Genomic DNA, 17,552 nt, shown 5'->3' with positions numbered 1-17,552 from the left:
GGACTCCTGCTAGCTGACTCCCAGGCCCACTGACACCCCCTCCTGACTGCGGCAGGTGCCTGACAGCCACAGGCCTTGGTAGAATCTTCTGGAGGGTTCAGGAAGTGAAAGTGGGCCACTCTGGGGGAAGAAGGAAAAGAGAAACCAACTCAGAGGGCTGGGGAGACAGCCTGATGGTTCTGCAAACAGACCTTTGTGCATGAGACAGCAGACGTCCCAGGTTCAATCCCAGGCACCACCATGAGCCAGAGCTGAAGTGACTGTCATGCACTGAGGGTGAGGGAGGTTCCCCGAGTCCCGGGGCAGCACGGTGTCCCCGCAAAGACTCACATAGCCAGACACCAGGTTCCTCAGACCTTAGGCCTGGAGCGGGTGGGGCAACCAGTCTGCCTGCCAGCCTGTAGTTAAACGGGGGACCCTGGCTTCTCTGGGTGCACCCACTGGCTGCAGACCCTTCCCTTCCACCTTTGCCCTGTCCTCTCTTCTCCAGCCTGTTGTTTTTACACATTCCTCTGTGATCCTCCCATCATTTGGCCTGGAGTATGAGCTGGGTCAGGCTCAGGACACTGGAGTTAGAGGCTCGGAGCCCCAACACCATGGGGGAGGTCTTCCAGCATCGGGGGGCTCAGTGCTGTGCTTCTCTCCCTCTCTGTTTCTGCCTTTCTGTCTGAAGGAAAAAGTAGCTGGGGTAGTGAGGCTGCATATGTGTGAGACACGGCTACACACACACACACACACACACACACACACACTCACACAGACACACACACACACACCTACCTTACAGAGCTGGCAGGCAACTACAGGTAGAAATACACAGTGAGCTGAAGGCCTCGCTAACGGAGAATCCAGGTTTCAGAGGTGGATTGTTTTTTCTTGCCACTAGGGGGTTCTTGGGGGGCCTTTGTGCCTGCATGATTCCACCACTCCCAGCAGACTTCATTCATCCATCCACTCATTCATTCATTCATTCACTCACTTGCAGGTAGAGGGTGGGAAGCAGAGAGGGAGGAGAGATACTCCAGCACTGCTTTATGGCTTGTGAAGCCTCCCCTTTTGCAGGCTGCTCCCAGGGTGTGGCTGGGGGGGGGGGTCCTGAGCCCTGGTCCCTGTGTGTAGTAAATAAAGTGTGTGCCCTTACCATGCTAGCCATCTCTGGGAACCACTGTGGGGGCGGGGGGAGGCCAGGACCCTCCAGCATGTCCCATCCCCCTTCTTTTATTAAAATTCTTTTCTTTTCTTGCCTCCAGGGTTATTGTTGGGGCTCGGTGCCTGCACCATGAATCCACTGCTCCTGGAGGCCATTTTCCCCCCTTTTTGCTGCCCTTGTTGTTGTAGCCTTGTTGTGGTTATTATTATTGTTGTTATTGTTGTTGGATAGGATAGAGAGAAATGGAGAGAGATGGGGAAGACAGAGAGGAGGAGAGAAAGATAGAAACCTGCAGACCTGCTTCACCGCCTGTGAATCGACCCCCCTACAGGCGGGGAGCCAGGGGCTCGAACCGGGGTCCTTACGCCGGTCCTTGCACTTTGCGCCATGTGCACTTAACCCGCTGCACTACTGCCCGACCCCTAAAATTATTTTCTTATATTGCATTTATATTTAAGGAGAGAGATACGGAGAGAAAGAAGAGAGAGAGACCAGCTCTGACTGATGGTAGTGCTGGGGATTGAACCTGGGATCTCAGAGCCTCAAGCAGGAGAGTCTCTTTGCATCATCACTATGTCTCTGATGGGCATTTCCAGGGCCAGGCCTGTGGGGGGCTGGGGGGTTCGGGGCTGCGTGCTTGGCTCCCCGCAGCCCCACCTACACGTGTAATGCCCGCCCATCTATTTGCCGGAGCCAGCCAGGGGCAGAGAACACACGTAAACACAGCAACAGGTTGCCGTGACCCAGTATTCCCTGGAGACGCTGCTTCTGTGTGGTTTAGAGGAGATAAAACAAGAGTCTATGGGAGATACAGCTCGGCCTGGGAGACAGGGCTGCTCAGGGCAGTGTTTTGTGCCTGAGAATCCAAGGAAGGAAAGGTCCACACAGGGAACGGATCCAACCCTGGCTGATGTAGAACACAAGACAAGAAAACGCTTGGGAGCAAGAGAGGTGCAGAATCTCTTACTGGAAAAGATACTCCTGGGGGTGTGGGTGGGAGGCGTGGGTGTCAGCACCCCAGCTCCCAAGTGGTGGGGCAGTGCTGTCTCTCTGACTCTCTGCCCTCTCTTCGCCTGTCTCTCTCGTTTAAAATTTTACTTATTTAGATAAATACTGAGAGAGGCACCTGTAGGTCTGTTTCATTGCTCAAGAAGTCCCCTCCCCCCGTAGGTGGGGTTGGGGGATTGAACCCTGTTTCTTACCCTCTACATAAAAATCATTAAAAATAAAAAAGGATGAGAGAGGGAAGGAAGGAAGGAAGAATTCCGTTTAGGGGCCGGGGAGATTGCTAAGTCTATCACAGCACAGGCCCTGAGCACTGATGTTCTCTCTTGCCCTTCCCTTACTTTCTCTCTGTCACAATGAACAGGAGGAAGAGGAAAGAGGATCAAGGGGGTGGGGGGGGGTGGAGAGAGAGAGCAAAATAAGTCTGTCTGGGTCGTGTTCAGAGTGGGCCTGTCACTTACCCAAGAGGAGTGGTCACACGGTTCCTTTGGATGCCAGGAACTTGGGAGACGAGGTCAGGGACAGAGAGCAGCCAAGCTGACACTGGAGTCACTTGGTTAGTATGCTGCTCTGCCCTGTATGTGAGCCAGGCCCCCCCCCCCCCACATCAGGGGAAGCTTCAGTGCTGTGGGGTCTCTCCCTCTCTTGGTCTCTAATGCGAAGGCCACCCAGAGCAGTGAAACCTTGCATGCACACAAGGCTCTGATTCCACCCTCCACAACCCTCAGAAACACTTTGGAAGGGAAGGGGTTCTCCTACCTTGTCTTACATTCTCCATTCTTTCTTGGGAACACCTGCCAAATAAAGCCTCTGTACTCGAACCCTTGTCTGTGGCTCTGCTGGCAGCTCACCCCAAGTGTGAAGCCCAAAGGAGCTGGGGAGTCTGCATCCAGAGGGCATGTGGCCCCAGGAAACCCTACTTCGAGGTGTCACAGGGGTGTGGCGCTCAGGCCAGGTCTGCTCCTGAGGAGAGGAACTCACGGGGAAGAGAGAAGGGAACAAGGCCAAGGACTGAGGGCTTGTGAGCTCTGCTGGCGGGGTCCCAGATGAATATCCATGGGGGAGAATCACAAGAAGCTTTACCCACTTTCAGCAAGATGAGCAAAGCAGAGGAAAGAGAGAGACATAGAGACAGAGACAGACAGAGAGACAGACACATGGGCCTAGAGTGAGGGAGGGGGAGGGGTGCCAGAGTCTTCCTGTTTTTACATGGGGGGCCCCTGAAGGGGGTACCCTTCTGCATTTTCTGGCCATAACCAGGCAGGGGTGCAGGGAGTGTTGCTTGTCCAGTCCTGCCCGCTCCAAATCCCTGGTCACAAGTCTGCCAGCGTCCTCCCCTCCCAGTGCTCCTTGGGAGTGTTTCTCCAGTAGCCCCTTTCCTTTCCCCTGGCAGAGTGAAGTAGACCCCAGGAGCCAGAGAGCAGCCAGCAGGCTCCAAAGAGACACAGCAGGCGCTGGCTGGCCAGAGGCAGAGGCCGCTCTGCTCGGCCTGTGACTCACAGAGCAAGGAGCCCGTACAGTGAGACCCAGCCTCTTAAAGCTGGTGTCTCCATCCTTCCACCTTCCTCCTTTTCATCCCATCCTTCCAGAACTTTCTGGCACAGCAGGGCGTGTGCCTCACTCCTTTCCTTGTGTGTTCCCAGGACCTGGACGCTGGCGCCCAGCACGTGAGGCTCTATGTCAACAAAAGCCTGGTCTTCGACGGCAGACTGGCCCGAGGGGGTGCAGGCCAGAGCATCCCCCTGGCCCCACCGGTTGAGCGGCCCCAGAGCAGCCAGGAGGACATTGGGGACACCCCTGGGGCAGGGGACACCGATGAGGACAGGGCTGACGCTCAGCCGAGGGGAGCCGCTTGGCGAGAAAACTCCCAGGACGGCAGGTGGAGGATGGAGGAGGAGGAGGAGGAGGAGGAGTGCAGCTGGCCAGTGGGTCCGGCCTCCAGAGGCACAGCGCCTGGAGCCCCTGTCCCCTCGCCGCCTCCAGATGCTGAGCTGTCGCTGAGTCAGCAACTGCAGGGCCTCTTGGGCAGCAAGGCCCCAGGGCCCCCTGGGAGGACAGCACCATCCTGGCTGCAGCCTTCTCCCCAGGAGCAGGGGCCGAAACAGCCCGGTGGGAGGCCCAAGCCCCCCTGGCTGAGCCCTGAGAGGCACCCGGACTGGACGGGCAGGCGGCCCTGGGCCAGTGATGCAGGCGAGGGCCCCAGAGGGGGCGAGGCCGGAGAGAAGGGGCCCGGCAGCCAGGACGCACCCGCTGCTAGAGAGAGAGCCCAAGACTGTGGAGACGACTTCGACATCTTCCCCCGGCCTGCCCAAAGGGGGCGCCCTGCCAGCGGGAGAAGGGGCCCCAAGAAGGACACGACCAGCAGCTGCCAGGGAGACAGCCTGGTCCCTGTCGGCCAAGGTAAGCGGCCGAGCCCACAGCATTCGTTCGTTATCCATGGCCGTCTCTCACCCCTCATTCTGGCCCCAGTCTAGAATGGAGCCCTTTAAGCTCTGGAGCCTGTTTCCCCCTCTGCATAGGGAGGGGCTCCACCATCTCGGGGACCATGGAGGTGGGGCAGGCACACGAGAGGGTCAGGACACGCTTTGGCGTCAAACCCATGGCCCAGTTGTCACGGCCACCAAGGTCTGTCCCCTCACCCATTGGTCTTGCACCAGTCGACTGTCTCGGCCTAGGTCTTGAGACACAGCGCCAACAGGGACTGAGGAAGCTTCCGGGGCTGCACCCTCTGCCCCTCCCGGCTCCTGGGGGGCTCAGCTCTGTGCAGAGGAAGTGGCTTCCCAGCCCTGAGGGGAGCCGCACAGGGGTCTGGCTCCACCTCCACTGTCGCAGGAGCGATCCACTGGCTGCCGGAGCCAGGCATCCACTCCTCGGTCATCAGCTGGACAGAGAGCAAACAGGGCTCGGGATGGGACAAGTCACCAGGCACCTGTCTGTGTCCTGCGCTGGTGGCAGTTAATACAGGCCTCGTGACAGTTCCCAGACATGAAGAAACTCAGGCTCAAAACCTGCCTTTGTGCTGGTCTCTGCCAGAAGCAGTTCTGCATCTTGCTTGTTTTCATTTTCCTTCCTCTTCCTCCTCCACCTCTTTCTCCTCCTTTTTTTACTGAGAACCTAACAGGGTGTTTAGAGGGATGGCTTTATTATTTATGTTATGTTATTTTATTTATTTATTTTACCATAGCCTTGCTCAGCTCTGGCTTATGGTAGTGCTGGGAGTTGAACCTGGGACCTCAGAGCCTGAGGCAGGGCACAGGGCAGAGGGGGAAGGAAGGCGGACAAGATGCAGCTGGAGGGGCCGATCCAGCAGGCGTGGCTGGATCCAGACACCCAGCACTCACTCTGTCTCTCGTGCTCACCCCTCCCCTCCCTCCATGGGCTTCAGAGGCAGGTGTCCACACAGGGTGGCAGAATGGCGGGGGGCCATGTCTCACCCACACCCGCCCGCTGACTGGTGCCCATCTAAATAGAGCCCCCTCTCCTGGGTGCCTGCCCTGCACCCGGCACTGGCCTAAGCTGGATGGGCTGGGGTGCAGGGGTCCCCAGAGGGAAGTCGGGGTGTGGGTCCCAGGAGGAGGGACTTGGGTTTGGGCAGCAGGATAATGTCCCTGCTGGGAGGAGCCGCTTCATGGGTGAGGGCGGCAGGGGCTGCAGGCCTTCTGCGGGGTGGTGGGGGGGGTGGGAAGGCGCTGCTGGGCCACGGGGGGCTGGGGAGGGTCCCCCAGAACAAGGTTGGCTCCCTCCCGCTCCCTCTCCATTGTGGGAGAGAGAGAGATTGATGTGAGTCTACAGGCCGTGAGCAGGGAAGGTGTCAGTGGGGAAAGGAGTGATGGAAGGCTCTGGAGAGAGGAGTAGTTGATGGAGCCCGGCCGGCCAGGAGAGGGGGAGAGGAGAACTCCCCCAGCAGAGGGCACCAAGGGCCAGCGCTGCCTGAGGCCTGGGGGTTTGGTGGAGTGTCACCCCAACAACGACCGAGGGCCCCCGCCCAGGGACAGCCAGTGCCACCATCTGTGGAAGGGAAGTCAGCTCCCGGGAGTACCCTGAGGTGCCGGCTGGGCTGAGGAGCCACCTGCCACATGGACTCGGCCATTTCTACACAGTTCTGCCAGGCAGCAGGGCTGGCTGGTCTCGGTCCACCTGCCCTGGAGGCTGGAAGGGGCGGCCGCCTGTCCAGAGCTGCCAGAGGGAGGGGCCCTGGCCTGTCCCCAAGGGGCTGGGGGCTGGGGCCCTGGTCACAGGTCCCAGGCGCTGGGGCTGTGGGCGAGGGGTGCTGGCTCAGCCCAGGAGGCCCTCCCGGATTAACAGGCAGCTGCGTCCTTGGAGAACTGAAAGTGGGGGGCTGTGGAGAGGGCTCAGGGCATCAGCGCACAGGCCCAGGCCGGTGTGCTTGGGGACCCAGGTCCAGCCCACGGTGTGTGGCAGTGGCAGTGCCAGAAGCCCTGTGGTGTTTGGGTCTCTCTGGTATGAGAGAGAGATTGATTCAGTCCTTTAGGGCCGCCAAGATAGCTCCCTTGGATAGTGTGCCTGCTCTGTGAGGGGTGCGAGCCAGGTTCAAGCCCAGCCCCCACACCTAGGAAAGCTCTGGCGCTGTGGTCTCGATATCTGTCTCTCTATTTCTGTCTTTCTATCAGAAAAAAAAAGTCACCCTGGAACTGTGAAGCCCCAGTGTTGTCAAGATGAAAGAAAAAACAAAAACATGTATTTATTTTCTTCCTCTCAAAGAAAGGTCAAGGCACATGGAAGAGATTCTGCTTCAGCCAAGGAGGTGGCTGAGTGGCAGAGTGCAGGACTGGCGTGTGGGAGGCCCTGGGCCCCATCTCTGCACCACATAAGCTCTGGCTTCTCTCTCCCACCTGCCTCCTAAAAATAAACAAGTCAGTTTAAAAAGCACAGTTTTGGGGGGCTGGAAGACAGCCTGTCCTGTAGAGCACACACTTTACCATGTGCAAGGACCTGGGTTCGAGCCCCCCCCTACCCCCCCCCCACCACACCACATGGGAGGCTTGTACAGAGGGGAACTTCAGGAGTGGTGGTGCAGTGTGGTGGTGTCTCTTCCCTCTCTCTCGCTCTCTCAATCTGGAAGACAGCCTGGCAAGAGCGCTGGAATCACACAGATGTAAAACCCACGCAAAGAATTTAAAAGCGGCAAAGCGCTGGGAGTCGGGCGGTAGCACAGCGGGTTAAGCGCAGGTGGCGCAAAGCTCAAGGACCAGCGTAAAGATCCCAGTTCGAGCCCCCAGCTCCCCACCTGCAGGGAAGTCACTTCACAGGCGGTGAAGCAGGTCTGCGGGTGTCTGTCTTTCTCTCCCCCTCTCTGAATTCCCCTCCTCTCTCCATTTCTCTCTGTCCTATCTAACAACAATGACGACATCAATAACAACAATAACTACAACTATAAAACAACAAGGGCAACAAAAGGGAATAAATACATACATACATACATACACACACATATATATATGAGCCAGCCAGGTGTTTTTTTTTTTAAAAAAAAAAAAAAGCAAACTGCTCCATTTCACAAAATAGCTGGCAGCACACACACTTTCCCACGAGGTTCTGGTTTCGAGCCACCGCCCCCCCCCATGCAGTGGAGTCTCGCTGTGGTGTCTCTCCTCCACCTGCCTCTGCTTCTCACCCGCCTGCAGAAAGAACTGGGGTCGGCTGCCGAACACTGTGCCCCGTGGGCGTGGAGCCCCCACCACAGGCCCGGTGGCACAGTCGGCAGCAGGGCAGGCTCAGGGGGAGGTGCCCACACGGTGCTGTTCCCACCTGCTCAGTGCTGGGGCTCAGTGCCCACATGACTCTAGGCTTCCCAGTGTCCTGTGCTTTTTTTCCCCCCCTTTTGGTATTTACTTTTATGAGAAGAGCCCAGAGTCATCTTTTTTTTTTTTTTTAAACTTACTGGATAGTGACACTGAGAAGGAAGGAGGAGATGGAGACAAGAGAGACAGAGATCTGCAGTCTCATTTCATCACTTGTGAAGCTTCTCCAAGTGGGAAGCTGGGGCTCAAACTCAGGTCCTTGGTCATGGTGGTGTGTCTGCTTTACTGGATGAACCAGCACCGGCCCTTATAGATCATTTCATCACACACACACACACACACACACACACACTCACACTCACACTCACACTCACACTCACACTCTTTTTTTAACCTTAGTGTCCCAGGGGGTGGGGTCACCCAGTGTGGTCTAGGAACATGGGGCCTGCGGGTTGGCTTGGGGAGCGGCTACAGCAGTCTCTAGAAGGTTCCCCAGTCCTAGTTGGAGTCAGCGAGCCCCCCTCCTCATGGGGTCCCATCTCTCCTCATAGGGGTCCCTGTCTCCCCTCCTCACCGGGTCTCCCTCTCCCACCTCACAGGGTCCCCCTCTCCCCCCCTTACAGGGTCCCTCTCTCCCCTTCTCTTGGGGTCCCCCTCTCCCCTCCTCATGGGATCCCGGTCTCCCTTCCTCACCGGCCCCCTCTCCCACCTCACAGGGTCCCCTTCTCCCACCCTTATGGGGTCCCCCTCTTCCCTCCTCATGGGGTCCTCATCTCCGCACAGAGGCCGCGAGGTCCCTCGAGCACCTACTGCACGAGTCCTGGGACTCCCTGAGCGCCTTCGACCGCTCCCACCGCGGCCGCATCTGTGCCCTGGATGTCCAGGGCGACATCCTGGATGACTTCCTGCAGCAGCAGCCGCCTCGGGGGTCCCGGCACAGCCTCATGGAGCCCCCGCCCGCGCAGCCCCCCGACCCTGTGCCCGGCCCCCCGGCCCCCGTGCCCGATGAGGACGGCGAGGACGACTTCCGCATCCCCGAGCTGCCCTATGGCCAGCGCCTGGTGCTGGAAATCCGCTCCACCTGGGGGGACCGGCATTACGTGGGGCTGAACGGCATTGAGGTGTTTAGCGCGGGGGGCGAGCCTGTGGCCATCACCGCCGTGCGGGCCGAGCCCCCAGACATCAACGTGCTGCCCGCCTATGGCCGGGACCCACGTGTGGCCGCCAACCTGGTGGACGGCGTGCACCACACCCAGGACGACATGCATGTGTGGCTGGCACCCTTCACGCCCGGCCACGCCCACACAGTGACCCTGGACTTCGAGCGGCCCTGCCACGTGGCCCTGGTGCGTGTGTGGAACTACAACAAGTCGCGCATCCACTCCTGCCGCGGGGCCCGCGACGTGGCCATGACGCTCGACGGGCACTGCATCTTCCGCGGGGAGATAGCCAAGGCCTCGGGGACCCTGGCTGGAGGTACGGAGTTCAGGCCCATCCCCAAGGCGGGGGCAAGGGAGCAGGGCTGCAGGGGTCTCTCCTCTCTGTCTCTTCCTGAGTGCTCTTTCTCTCACTGTTAAAAATGAAAGAAAGACGTGAAAACCAGCCTCCAGGAGTGAGGAAGGCCGCAGGCTCTGTCTGGCCTTACATCCAAGCAGCAGGTTCTGGAACCCCCGGGAGAGCTGAGTGGGCACAGAGCCTCACCCACCACGCCTGTACCACCGCCCCTTGCAAGGGCAGGTGGACAGATGGACGCGAGGTCCGTGTGCAGAGGCTGCACCCCACAGAGCAGCTTGTGATTGGGGGGGTCCCCAGCCCCAAAGCGCCACGTGGCTTTCGCCCCAGGGCCAGGGCTGAGTCCCTCCTCTGCGCAGCCCCAGAGCATTTTGGCGACACCATCCTGTTCACCACGGACGAGGACATCCTGGAGGCCATCTTCTGCTGTGACGAGAGCCTGGGGGTGGCGGCCATGAGCCTGAGCGGCCCGCAGAGCGAGGGGGCGCCCGCGAGGCCCCGCACGGCCGCCGGCGACGGGGACGAGCGGCCCCTCACCCAGCCCGGGCTGGGAGCCCAGGAGTGGGTAGGACTCTGGGGCGGGGTGCCAGGAGGGGCCCCCAGATGGTTCCCTGCGGGGGGAGGGGTGGATGGAGAATGAAGGCAGATCTGCTCTGCACGGCGGCTGCTCCTGTTCTGACGTCTCCCATTTTTCTTCTTCATTTTCTGTCCCGTGTGTCATATTTCATTCTCTAATTATGATTTTTTCCCCCAAAAGCCAAATGGAGAAAGCATCTGAAGTTTAATCAAAATCTGAGGGCATCCAGTGCCCTGGCATCTCCAGGGGTGGGGGCGGGGGGCTGGCAGGCCCGAGGGCTTTTGCTGTGGCTGGGTTTTCTGATCATGCCTGGGTGTTTGGGGACAGGCCAGCCAGTAGTTTCTCAGCACAAGTCCCCTTGAGTGGCTGAATCCCCAGCCGTCTGCGGAGGCCAGGCTGAGGCTCAGTCCCCACCCCACCCCCACCCCCAAGGGAGAGGAGCAAAGCCAGGGCCCTCAGCTCCAAAGCCCATGTGTTTCACTGGCAAGCAGCTTTAAAAACAAGCACAAGTGTGGGGACTGGAAGAGGGCTCACCTGGGAGTGTGTGCTCTGTGCTGTGCTCAAGGACCTGGGTTCGAGGCCCCAGTCCTCAGGTGGAAGCATCATGTTAAGGGGGAAACTTGAGAAATGGTGGAATAGTGCTGTGGTGTCTTTCCTTCTCTCTGTCTGTGTGTCAAACTCAGAGAGAGAAAGAGAGAGAGAGAAAGGGAAGGAGGGAGGGGAGGAAGGGAAGACTTCACTGGGAGCAGAAGCAAAACTCCACTGAAGCCCTGCTAATAAAAATAAATAAGGGAGTCGGGCGGTAGCGCAGCGGGTTAAGTGCATGTGGTGCAAAGCGCAAGAACCGGCGTCAGGATCCCGGTTCGAGCCCCCTGCTCCCCACCTGCAGGGGAGTCGCTTCACAGGCGGTGAAGCAGGTCTGCAGGTGTCTGTCTTTCTCTCCCCCTCTCTGTCTTCCCCTCCTCTCTCCATTTCTCTCTGTCCTATCCAACAATGATGACATCAACAATAATAATAACTACAACAACAATAAAAAAAACAAGGGCAACAAAAGGGAAAATAAATAATAAATGTGGCCAGGGAGATGCTCAGCAGCGGAGCACAGGACTTGCACGCATGAGGTTCCAGGTTCAATCCCCAGCACCACATATGCCAAAGCTGAGCAGCTTCCCTCCCCCTTAAGGAACAGAAGCATCTTTTTTTTTTTTTTTTTTTTTTTAGGCAAAGGTCAGGCCTAGTCAAAGACAGTGAAAGTGACTGGGGGTGTTCCTGAGGGCTCCTCCGCTCCCCAGGGAAGAGGAGGCAGAGTAGCAGTCAGGTGGAGGGGCAGGCACCTGGTCCCCTGTGGGAGAGGGGGAGGTGGCTCCCCTGCTCACCCAGTGACAGGCAGGTGCCCCAGTCTCCTGGAAGAGGCAGGTCTGGGTGGTTCGCTGTCACATCCCCCACACAAAAGGGAGCCCGGACGGCTGCCAGCTGGCCCTTGACCTCGAGGCCTTGGTCACCCTCCACCTCTGGGTGCCGAGGGTCCCGTCTCTTTCCCGCGAGAATAGCGCGGGGCCTGCCTGCAGCTGTCCAGCCCATCTGGGTGTCCTGGAGGGGAGGAGGGGCGCTCAGGCATCAGGCTGGGGGCTTTGGACTTGTCTCACGGGCCCCCCAGCACCATCTCGCCAGAACCCCAAGATCCAGACCAGCCACTCCACTGCTCTCCATGCCAGCTTCCCTGCCTGTGATGGTGCAGGCATTTTTGAGGCCTCACCTCTGGGGCAGACATTTTTTCCCTAGAGATGTGTTTATTAATGAGAGAGAGAGAGAGAGAAGCAGAGCATCACTCTAGCACGTGCAATGCCGGTGATCGAACCCAGGACCTCACACTTGAGAGTCCAGTGTTTTAGCCACAGTGTCCCTCACCGGGCCAGTGGGTGTACTGTCTACCTTGAGGCCAGAGAAGTGTGCTGGGTGTGAAGACCAGGCATTCCTTATCCTGGCTGCCCATGGGGGAGCTCCCCAAATGCAGATGCCCAGGCCCAGGGCTGAGAGCCACGTTCTAGGCTCAGAACAACTCCTCCTCCACCTCCTTCTCTCCCTCCCTCCCTTGGCTCACTAGCTGAGCGTTTGCTGATCCTTTCCTTCTCCAGAAAGCCCGGCCGCCTTATCCCCCATACCCCATCAACCCCCCCCCCCTCACCCCCAGCCTCTGCAGGGGACTCAAGCACACTAGGCTTTGGGGCAGCCCCTGCCCCCAGGTGCTAGGCATGGGCCTACTTGGGACACTGGCTGGGCAGTAGTAGCCGGGAAATAACAAGCCAGCCCACCACAGAATCATTCAGGTCTCTCTCCCCACCCCACCCCCCAAACCCCATGCAGGGCCTGGAGCCAGAGCTGCCCCCCAGCTCTCCTGTCCTCGAGACCACCACACCCGAGCCGGGGGTCTACCACGGGATCTGTGAGTATCTCCCGGGTGGGGGCGGGGTGTGCACTACACTGGGGGCATGAGGGCTGAGCCACAAAGTCCAGCACTCTCCACAGAGACAGGAGGGCCCTCCCTGACCACCCCACTGCCATCTTGTTTTGCTCACGGCATTTGCCGCTCTGTGGCACAGTCCCGTCTCTCTGCCCACTGTCCTGGCTGTACACTTGTGGGAAGCAGGGTGGGGGCACTGGGTCACCATGGCCCTAAGCTTGGCGAAAACGAGGAGCAGGCTTTGGTTGCTCGAGACACAGAGAGAGAGCAGCACATGCCAAGGCCCTGGGCTGGGCAGGAGAAGGGAGGTGTGAAAGGTTGTCTGGGTAGAGGCGGCCAGACATGCAGGGGGCCGGGGTCTGGAGTGGCCTCTGTGGGGAAGCCACTCCGGGATGGTTAGCAGGGAGGTGACAGAGTTGGTGACCAGGGGCACAGGGCCTGGGCAGCTTTGGCAGCACAGGCCTATGTCCCCTGGACGACCTGGGTTCGAGGGATGGGCAGCACACAGGCTGGACACCCAGTGAATGGAGCCCGGGTCCAGGCGGGCAGAGCTCCAGTCATCGGTCGACCCCTCCCCGGGCACTCACGCCCCCCCCCCCCCACTGCAGGCCTCCAGCTGAACTTCACCGCCTCCTGGGGGGACGTGCACTACCTGGGGCTCACGGGCCTGGAGGTGGTGGGCAAGGACGGCCAGGCACTGTCCCTCAGCCCACACCAGCTCTCTGCCTGCCCCAGAGACCTCAATGACCTCCCTGAGTACAGGGACGACTCTCGAACCCTGGACAAGTGAGTGTCCCCAGGCCGGCGGGGGGGTGGGGGGTGGCTTCCAAAGTACTCCATCCCACTCTGCAGTCGGATCTGGGGGGTCATATTCCCGAGTCCCCAGCCTCACTGGCTCCCCGAGCCCACCTCTGGATTCCAGGGTCTCAAAAGTAGGGGCTGGTTTGGTATCCAGATAAGCACCTTCCGTTGCGATTGGCTGTTTTGGTGTCTAGACGAGCACTTGGCCTTGTGATTGGCTGGTTTGGTGTCTAGACGAGCACTTGGCCTTGTGATTGGCTGGTTTGGTATCGGATAAGCTTCCTGCATTCTGATTGTTTGACTTGCGATCCAGATAAGTTCCGGACATTGTGATTGTAATTGCTGGACTCCCTGCTTTCCCCGTTTTGTTTTTTCCTCTTGTGAATCAATCTGTTGAAGAAACCAGAGGATTTGCCCTCTAGAGTCTGGGTTTTACCTGTCTGTGTGATTATCTAACCTCCTCTTTGTGCCGATCTTTTTTATTTCTCAAATCATTCCTCAGGTATAGGGGCCTGTTGCAATGATTTGACCATTGCCACAAGACTTGGCCCAGGGGCGTGGGGGTCCCTGTGTTTCACCCCCTTTAGGACTCACAGAGTGTCTGTCAGGCCTTTTGTGACACTGATGGCCAGAGGCTCAGTGGCCAGGTTGCTTGCTAGAAATTGTGAATTTGGGGTCCAGGTGGTCGGGTAAGTAATTGAGTGCACATTACAGTGTGCAAGGACCCAGGTTCGAGGCCCTGCTCCGCACTTGCAGGAGGAACGCTTCACAAGTGGTGAAACAGGGCTTCCCCCCCCCGTCAATTTATCTCTGCCTTTATCTGATAATAAATAAATAGATGAAATATTTTTTTAAAAATTGTGAACCAGTGATGCTATCAGTCCCCACTCCTACCCCTAATTAATAGGAGAATTTCCGGGGGTGACTGTCCCAAGGCGCAAACACAGAAAGCGGCCTTTGTCTTTCAGTTTCCAGGACAGGCTCCCTGGCGCCCTTTAAAGTATGTGGTTCTGGGAGTCGCGTGGTGGCGCAGCGGGTTAAGTGCAGGTGGCGCAAAGCGCAAGGACCGGCGTACAGATCCCGGTTCGAGCCCCCGGCTCCCCATCTACAAGGGAGTCACTTCACAAGCAGTGAAGCAGGTCTGCAGGTGTCTGTCTTTCGCTCCCCTTCTCTGTCTTCCCCTCCTCTCTCCACTTCTCTCTGTCCTATCCAACAACAGCAATGGCAACAGTAACAACAACAATAAGGGCAACAAAATGGGGAAAAAATGGCCTCCAGGAGCAGTGGATTTGTAGTGCAGGCACCGAGCCCGAGATAACCCTGGAGACAAAAAGAACTGTCAGTGTGATGGTTTCCTCCCCCCAAACTGAGCTTCTAACACCTGCTGTGGCCCTGCCATCAGTGTGAGCAGCTGGCGAACATGGATTCTGTACCATGTAAACTGCGCTCGTACAAGGTGAGCGAGAGCAGATGCTAGCCAGACACTCACAGGGTGCTCCACACCTCCCCTGGATAGGACACTGTTTTGCCATGTGTTTGCCCTGGGTTCGAGCCTAGCCCCTACTGCACTGGAGAAAAGCTTCAGGGCTGTGGTTTCTGACTCTGTCTCAAAAAGGAAAAGGAAAAGAAAAAGAAAAAGAGGGAAAAAAAATTTTTTTTTTGCCTCCAAGATTAAGGCTCCGTGCCTGCCCAACAAATCCACTGCTCCTGGAGGCCTTTTCCCCTTTTGTTTATCATTGGTTTATTATTATTATTATTACTGTTGTTGGATAGGACAGAGAGAAATAGAGAGGAGGGGAAGACAGAGAGGGGGAGAGAAAGACACCTGCAGACCTGCTTCACCACTTGTGAAGCTTCCCCCTGAAGCTGGGGAGCTGGGGGCTCGAACCAGGATCCCTACACAGGTCCTTGCACTTTGCGCCATGTGCACTTAACCTGCTGCGCTACTGTCCAGTCTCCAAAAAGAAATTCTTAAGGACCAGGTGGTTCGTAGCTCATCGAGTAGAGCACGCACTTTACCAAGTTCATGTTCAAGCCCCACCCCCTATGGAGGGAGACACTTTAGGAGTGGTGAAGCAGGTCTGCAGGTGTCTCTCATCTCCCTCCCTCCTTCCCTCCCTATTTCTTTTTGCCACTTCTACCAACAACAAGTGAAAAAAGGAAAGAAAAAAAAAGACTGTTGGGAAAGGTAGAACTGTGACAACCCTAGCAGGAAAAAAAAAAAAAAGTAAATGGCAAATCGTAAAGAAGAGAAACACATCCACCATGTCCTCAGTACTCCTGCTTCTAAGCACACCCATGGCCCCCAGTCCACAGTCAGCTGCACGGCCACCTTACTCCACGGTGCCCTGTCCACCCTCTCAGACACAGGGAGCGTCTGACCCTCCGAGAGCAGCAGGTAGATCCTCTGGCCTCCTGACGAGCAGGAATGGTGCGGTCTGCTCACCTGCATGGAAGGGGCCTTTCCTCTTCCTCCTCCCGCCGGAAGGGGCTCCTCGCTCTGGCCCCAGGGGTCTCCCTGCCCCCGTGGCTGCTGTGTTCTTGGTTTCAGGTGGACACAGCAGGAAGGAGCCTTCCTGTAGGGACCCTCCTCTGTAAAGCCAGCAACCCTCAGCTCTGCTCCTAGGCGGCCCCCCAGGACCAGGGGTGGGCAAGGAGGTGACTGCAGAGAGGAACACGAGGTTTTCTGGGAGCCGACCTCACTCCCCATTTCCACAAACACCCCAGCTCTCAACTGCTGGATTTCTGTCGTTTTGAGATGCCAGCCGGTGTACGACTCAGTACTCATCAATTTAATAACAGCCTTTTAGAGGGAAAGGAAACATTACTGACTTGCGTGAACACTTAAGACGGTAAAAATTCATTCCAAATCGAAAACTTTTCAAATGTAAAAGGGATGAAGAAGAAAAAAAATGTTTATCTTTCAAATCAAGCTGCAAAGTCACCAGGAAGGTGGGCGGATGGGTGGGGAGGGCACCCGGAGGCTGAGCTGGGTCCCTGTGGGGGCACAGGCAGGCGGGGCTGGGGCCGTGCTGGTGGTGTGCTGCTTTCTCTTTGCTGCTTTCTGGGGTTTCTGTTTTCCCTCTTCTCCCTCTCCCTCTCCCTCTCCCTCTCCCCCACCTCTTCTTCTTTAACAGTCTATTTGCTAGAACAGAGAGAAATAGGGGAAGGAGAGATGGAGAGATAGAGAGAGAGGTAGGTAGGTAAATAGAGAGACCTGCAGCCCTGTTTTCCCACTTGTGAGAGCTGCCCAGCCTTGGCTTCCTTAGTTTCTCTCTCCCTCTCCCTCTCCCTCTCCCCTACCTCTTCTTCTTTAACAATCTGTTTGCTAGAACAGAGAGAAATAGGGAAAGCTTGAGAGTCCGGCCGATGGAGCCTCTGTGCCGCTTTGCGGCTGCCACCATCATCCTCTCACTCTGCGGACAGATGGAGCCCGCTCCCGACCGCCGGCCGCCTTGGGCTTCTCTTCGGCCTGTGGAAGGACATGAGTGTGTTTGCAGCTATCTCTTTTCCACACACTGAGTCAGTGGGGGTGGGGAGGAATTCCAGAAGTGGACTCCTTGCGGCCATGATCTTTCCCAGTGCCCTTAAGAAGGAAGGAAGGAAGGACTGACCCTCTCCTGGCTCTCACCTTGAGCAGCACAGCCCACCACTTTCTCCTGCTTTCTGGTTATTTGCTGTCATTACCGCCAGGGCTCTGGTGCTGGGGAGCGTTGGCTTTTCAGAGACAGGTTGTGGGGAGAACAGGAGAGAGAGGCCGGGGGCTCCCCTCAGCATGGCAGGGGCCGGGCTGGCGCCGGGGAGCAGTGTGGTCCAGGTGGGCTGCCTCACGGCCTCCCGCTTCCTGACTCAGGCTCACATGACGCGACCCCCCCACCACCCCCGTGCTCACACAGGCTGGGGTTCTGGGGGCCCAGGCTGCAGACCACCCAGGGGCCGGACGCCCCCTCACGCCGCCCCCCCACAGGCTGATCGACGGCACCAATGTCACCATGGAGGACGCACACATGTGGCTGGTGCCCTTCTCCCCCGGACGGGACCACCTGCTCACTGTGCGCTTCGACGGCGCCCAGAGCATCGCCGGCCTGCGCTTCTGGAACTACAACAAGTCCCCCGAGGACACCTATCGCGGGGTGAGCGGACGAGGCGGGCAGGTGCTGTGAGCCCAGGGCTGCGGACACAGAGAGAGAGCCCATTGGGAGGGGTCCTGCCTTGCCATAGTCACCACCCGGGCTGGAGCCCCAGCACCACATGGAAGGCACTGTGGGCCTGGGGGAAGCTCCA

General features: G+C 58.0%; 1 protein-coding gene across 5 annotated transcripts in view; it reads left to right on the top strand.

Moving 5' to 3' along the window:
- The window catches only part of KATNIP (katanin interacting protein), a 117,756-nt gene that overhangs the window by 94,740 nt on the left and 5,464 nt on the right, over positions 1-17,552 (top strand). For all 5 annotated transcript variants that reach the window (XM_060172742.1, XM_060172739.1, XM_060172738.1 and 2 more), the window contains 6 exons: positions 3,799-4,555; positions 8,701-9,393; positions 9,789-9,994; positions 12,371-12,449; positions 13,076-13,253; positions 17,236-17,401. In XM_060172742.1, the coding sequence (XP_060028725.1) occupies positions 3,799-4,555; positions 8,701-9,393; positions 9,789-9,994; positions 12,371-12,449; positions 13,076-13,253; positions 17,236-17,401 (2,079 nt within the window). The remainder of the gene's footprint in view (positions 1-3,798; positions 4,556-8,700; positions 9,394-9,788; positions 9,995-12,370; positions 12,450-13,075; positions 13,254-17,235; positions 17,402-17,552) is intronic.

Source organism: Erinaceus europaeus, chromosome 15, assembly GCF_950295315.1.
Source record: "Erinaceus europaeus chromosome 15, mEriEur2.1, whole genome shotgun sequence".
Lineage (NCBI taxonomy): Eukaryota > Metazoa > Chordata > Mammalia > Eulipotyphla > Erinaceidae > Erinaceus > Erinaceus europaeus.
This window is presented reverse-complemented; position numbering and strand designations above follow the sequence as displayed.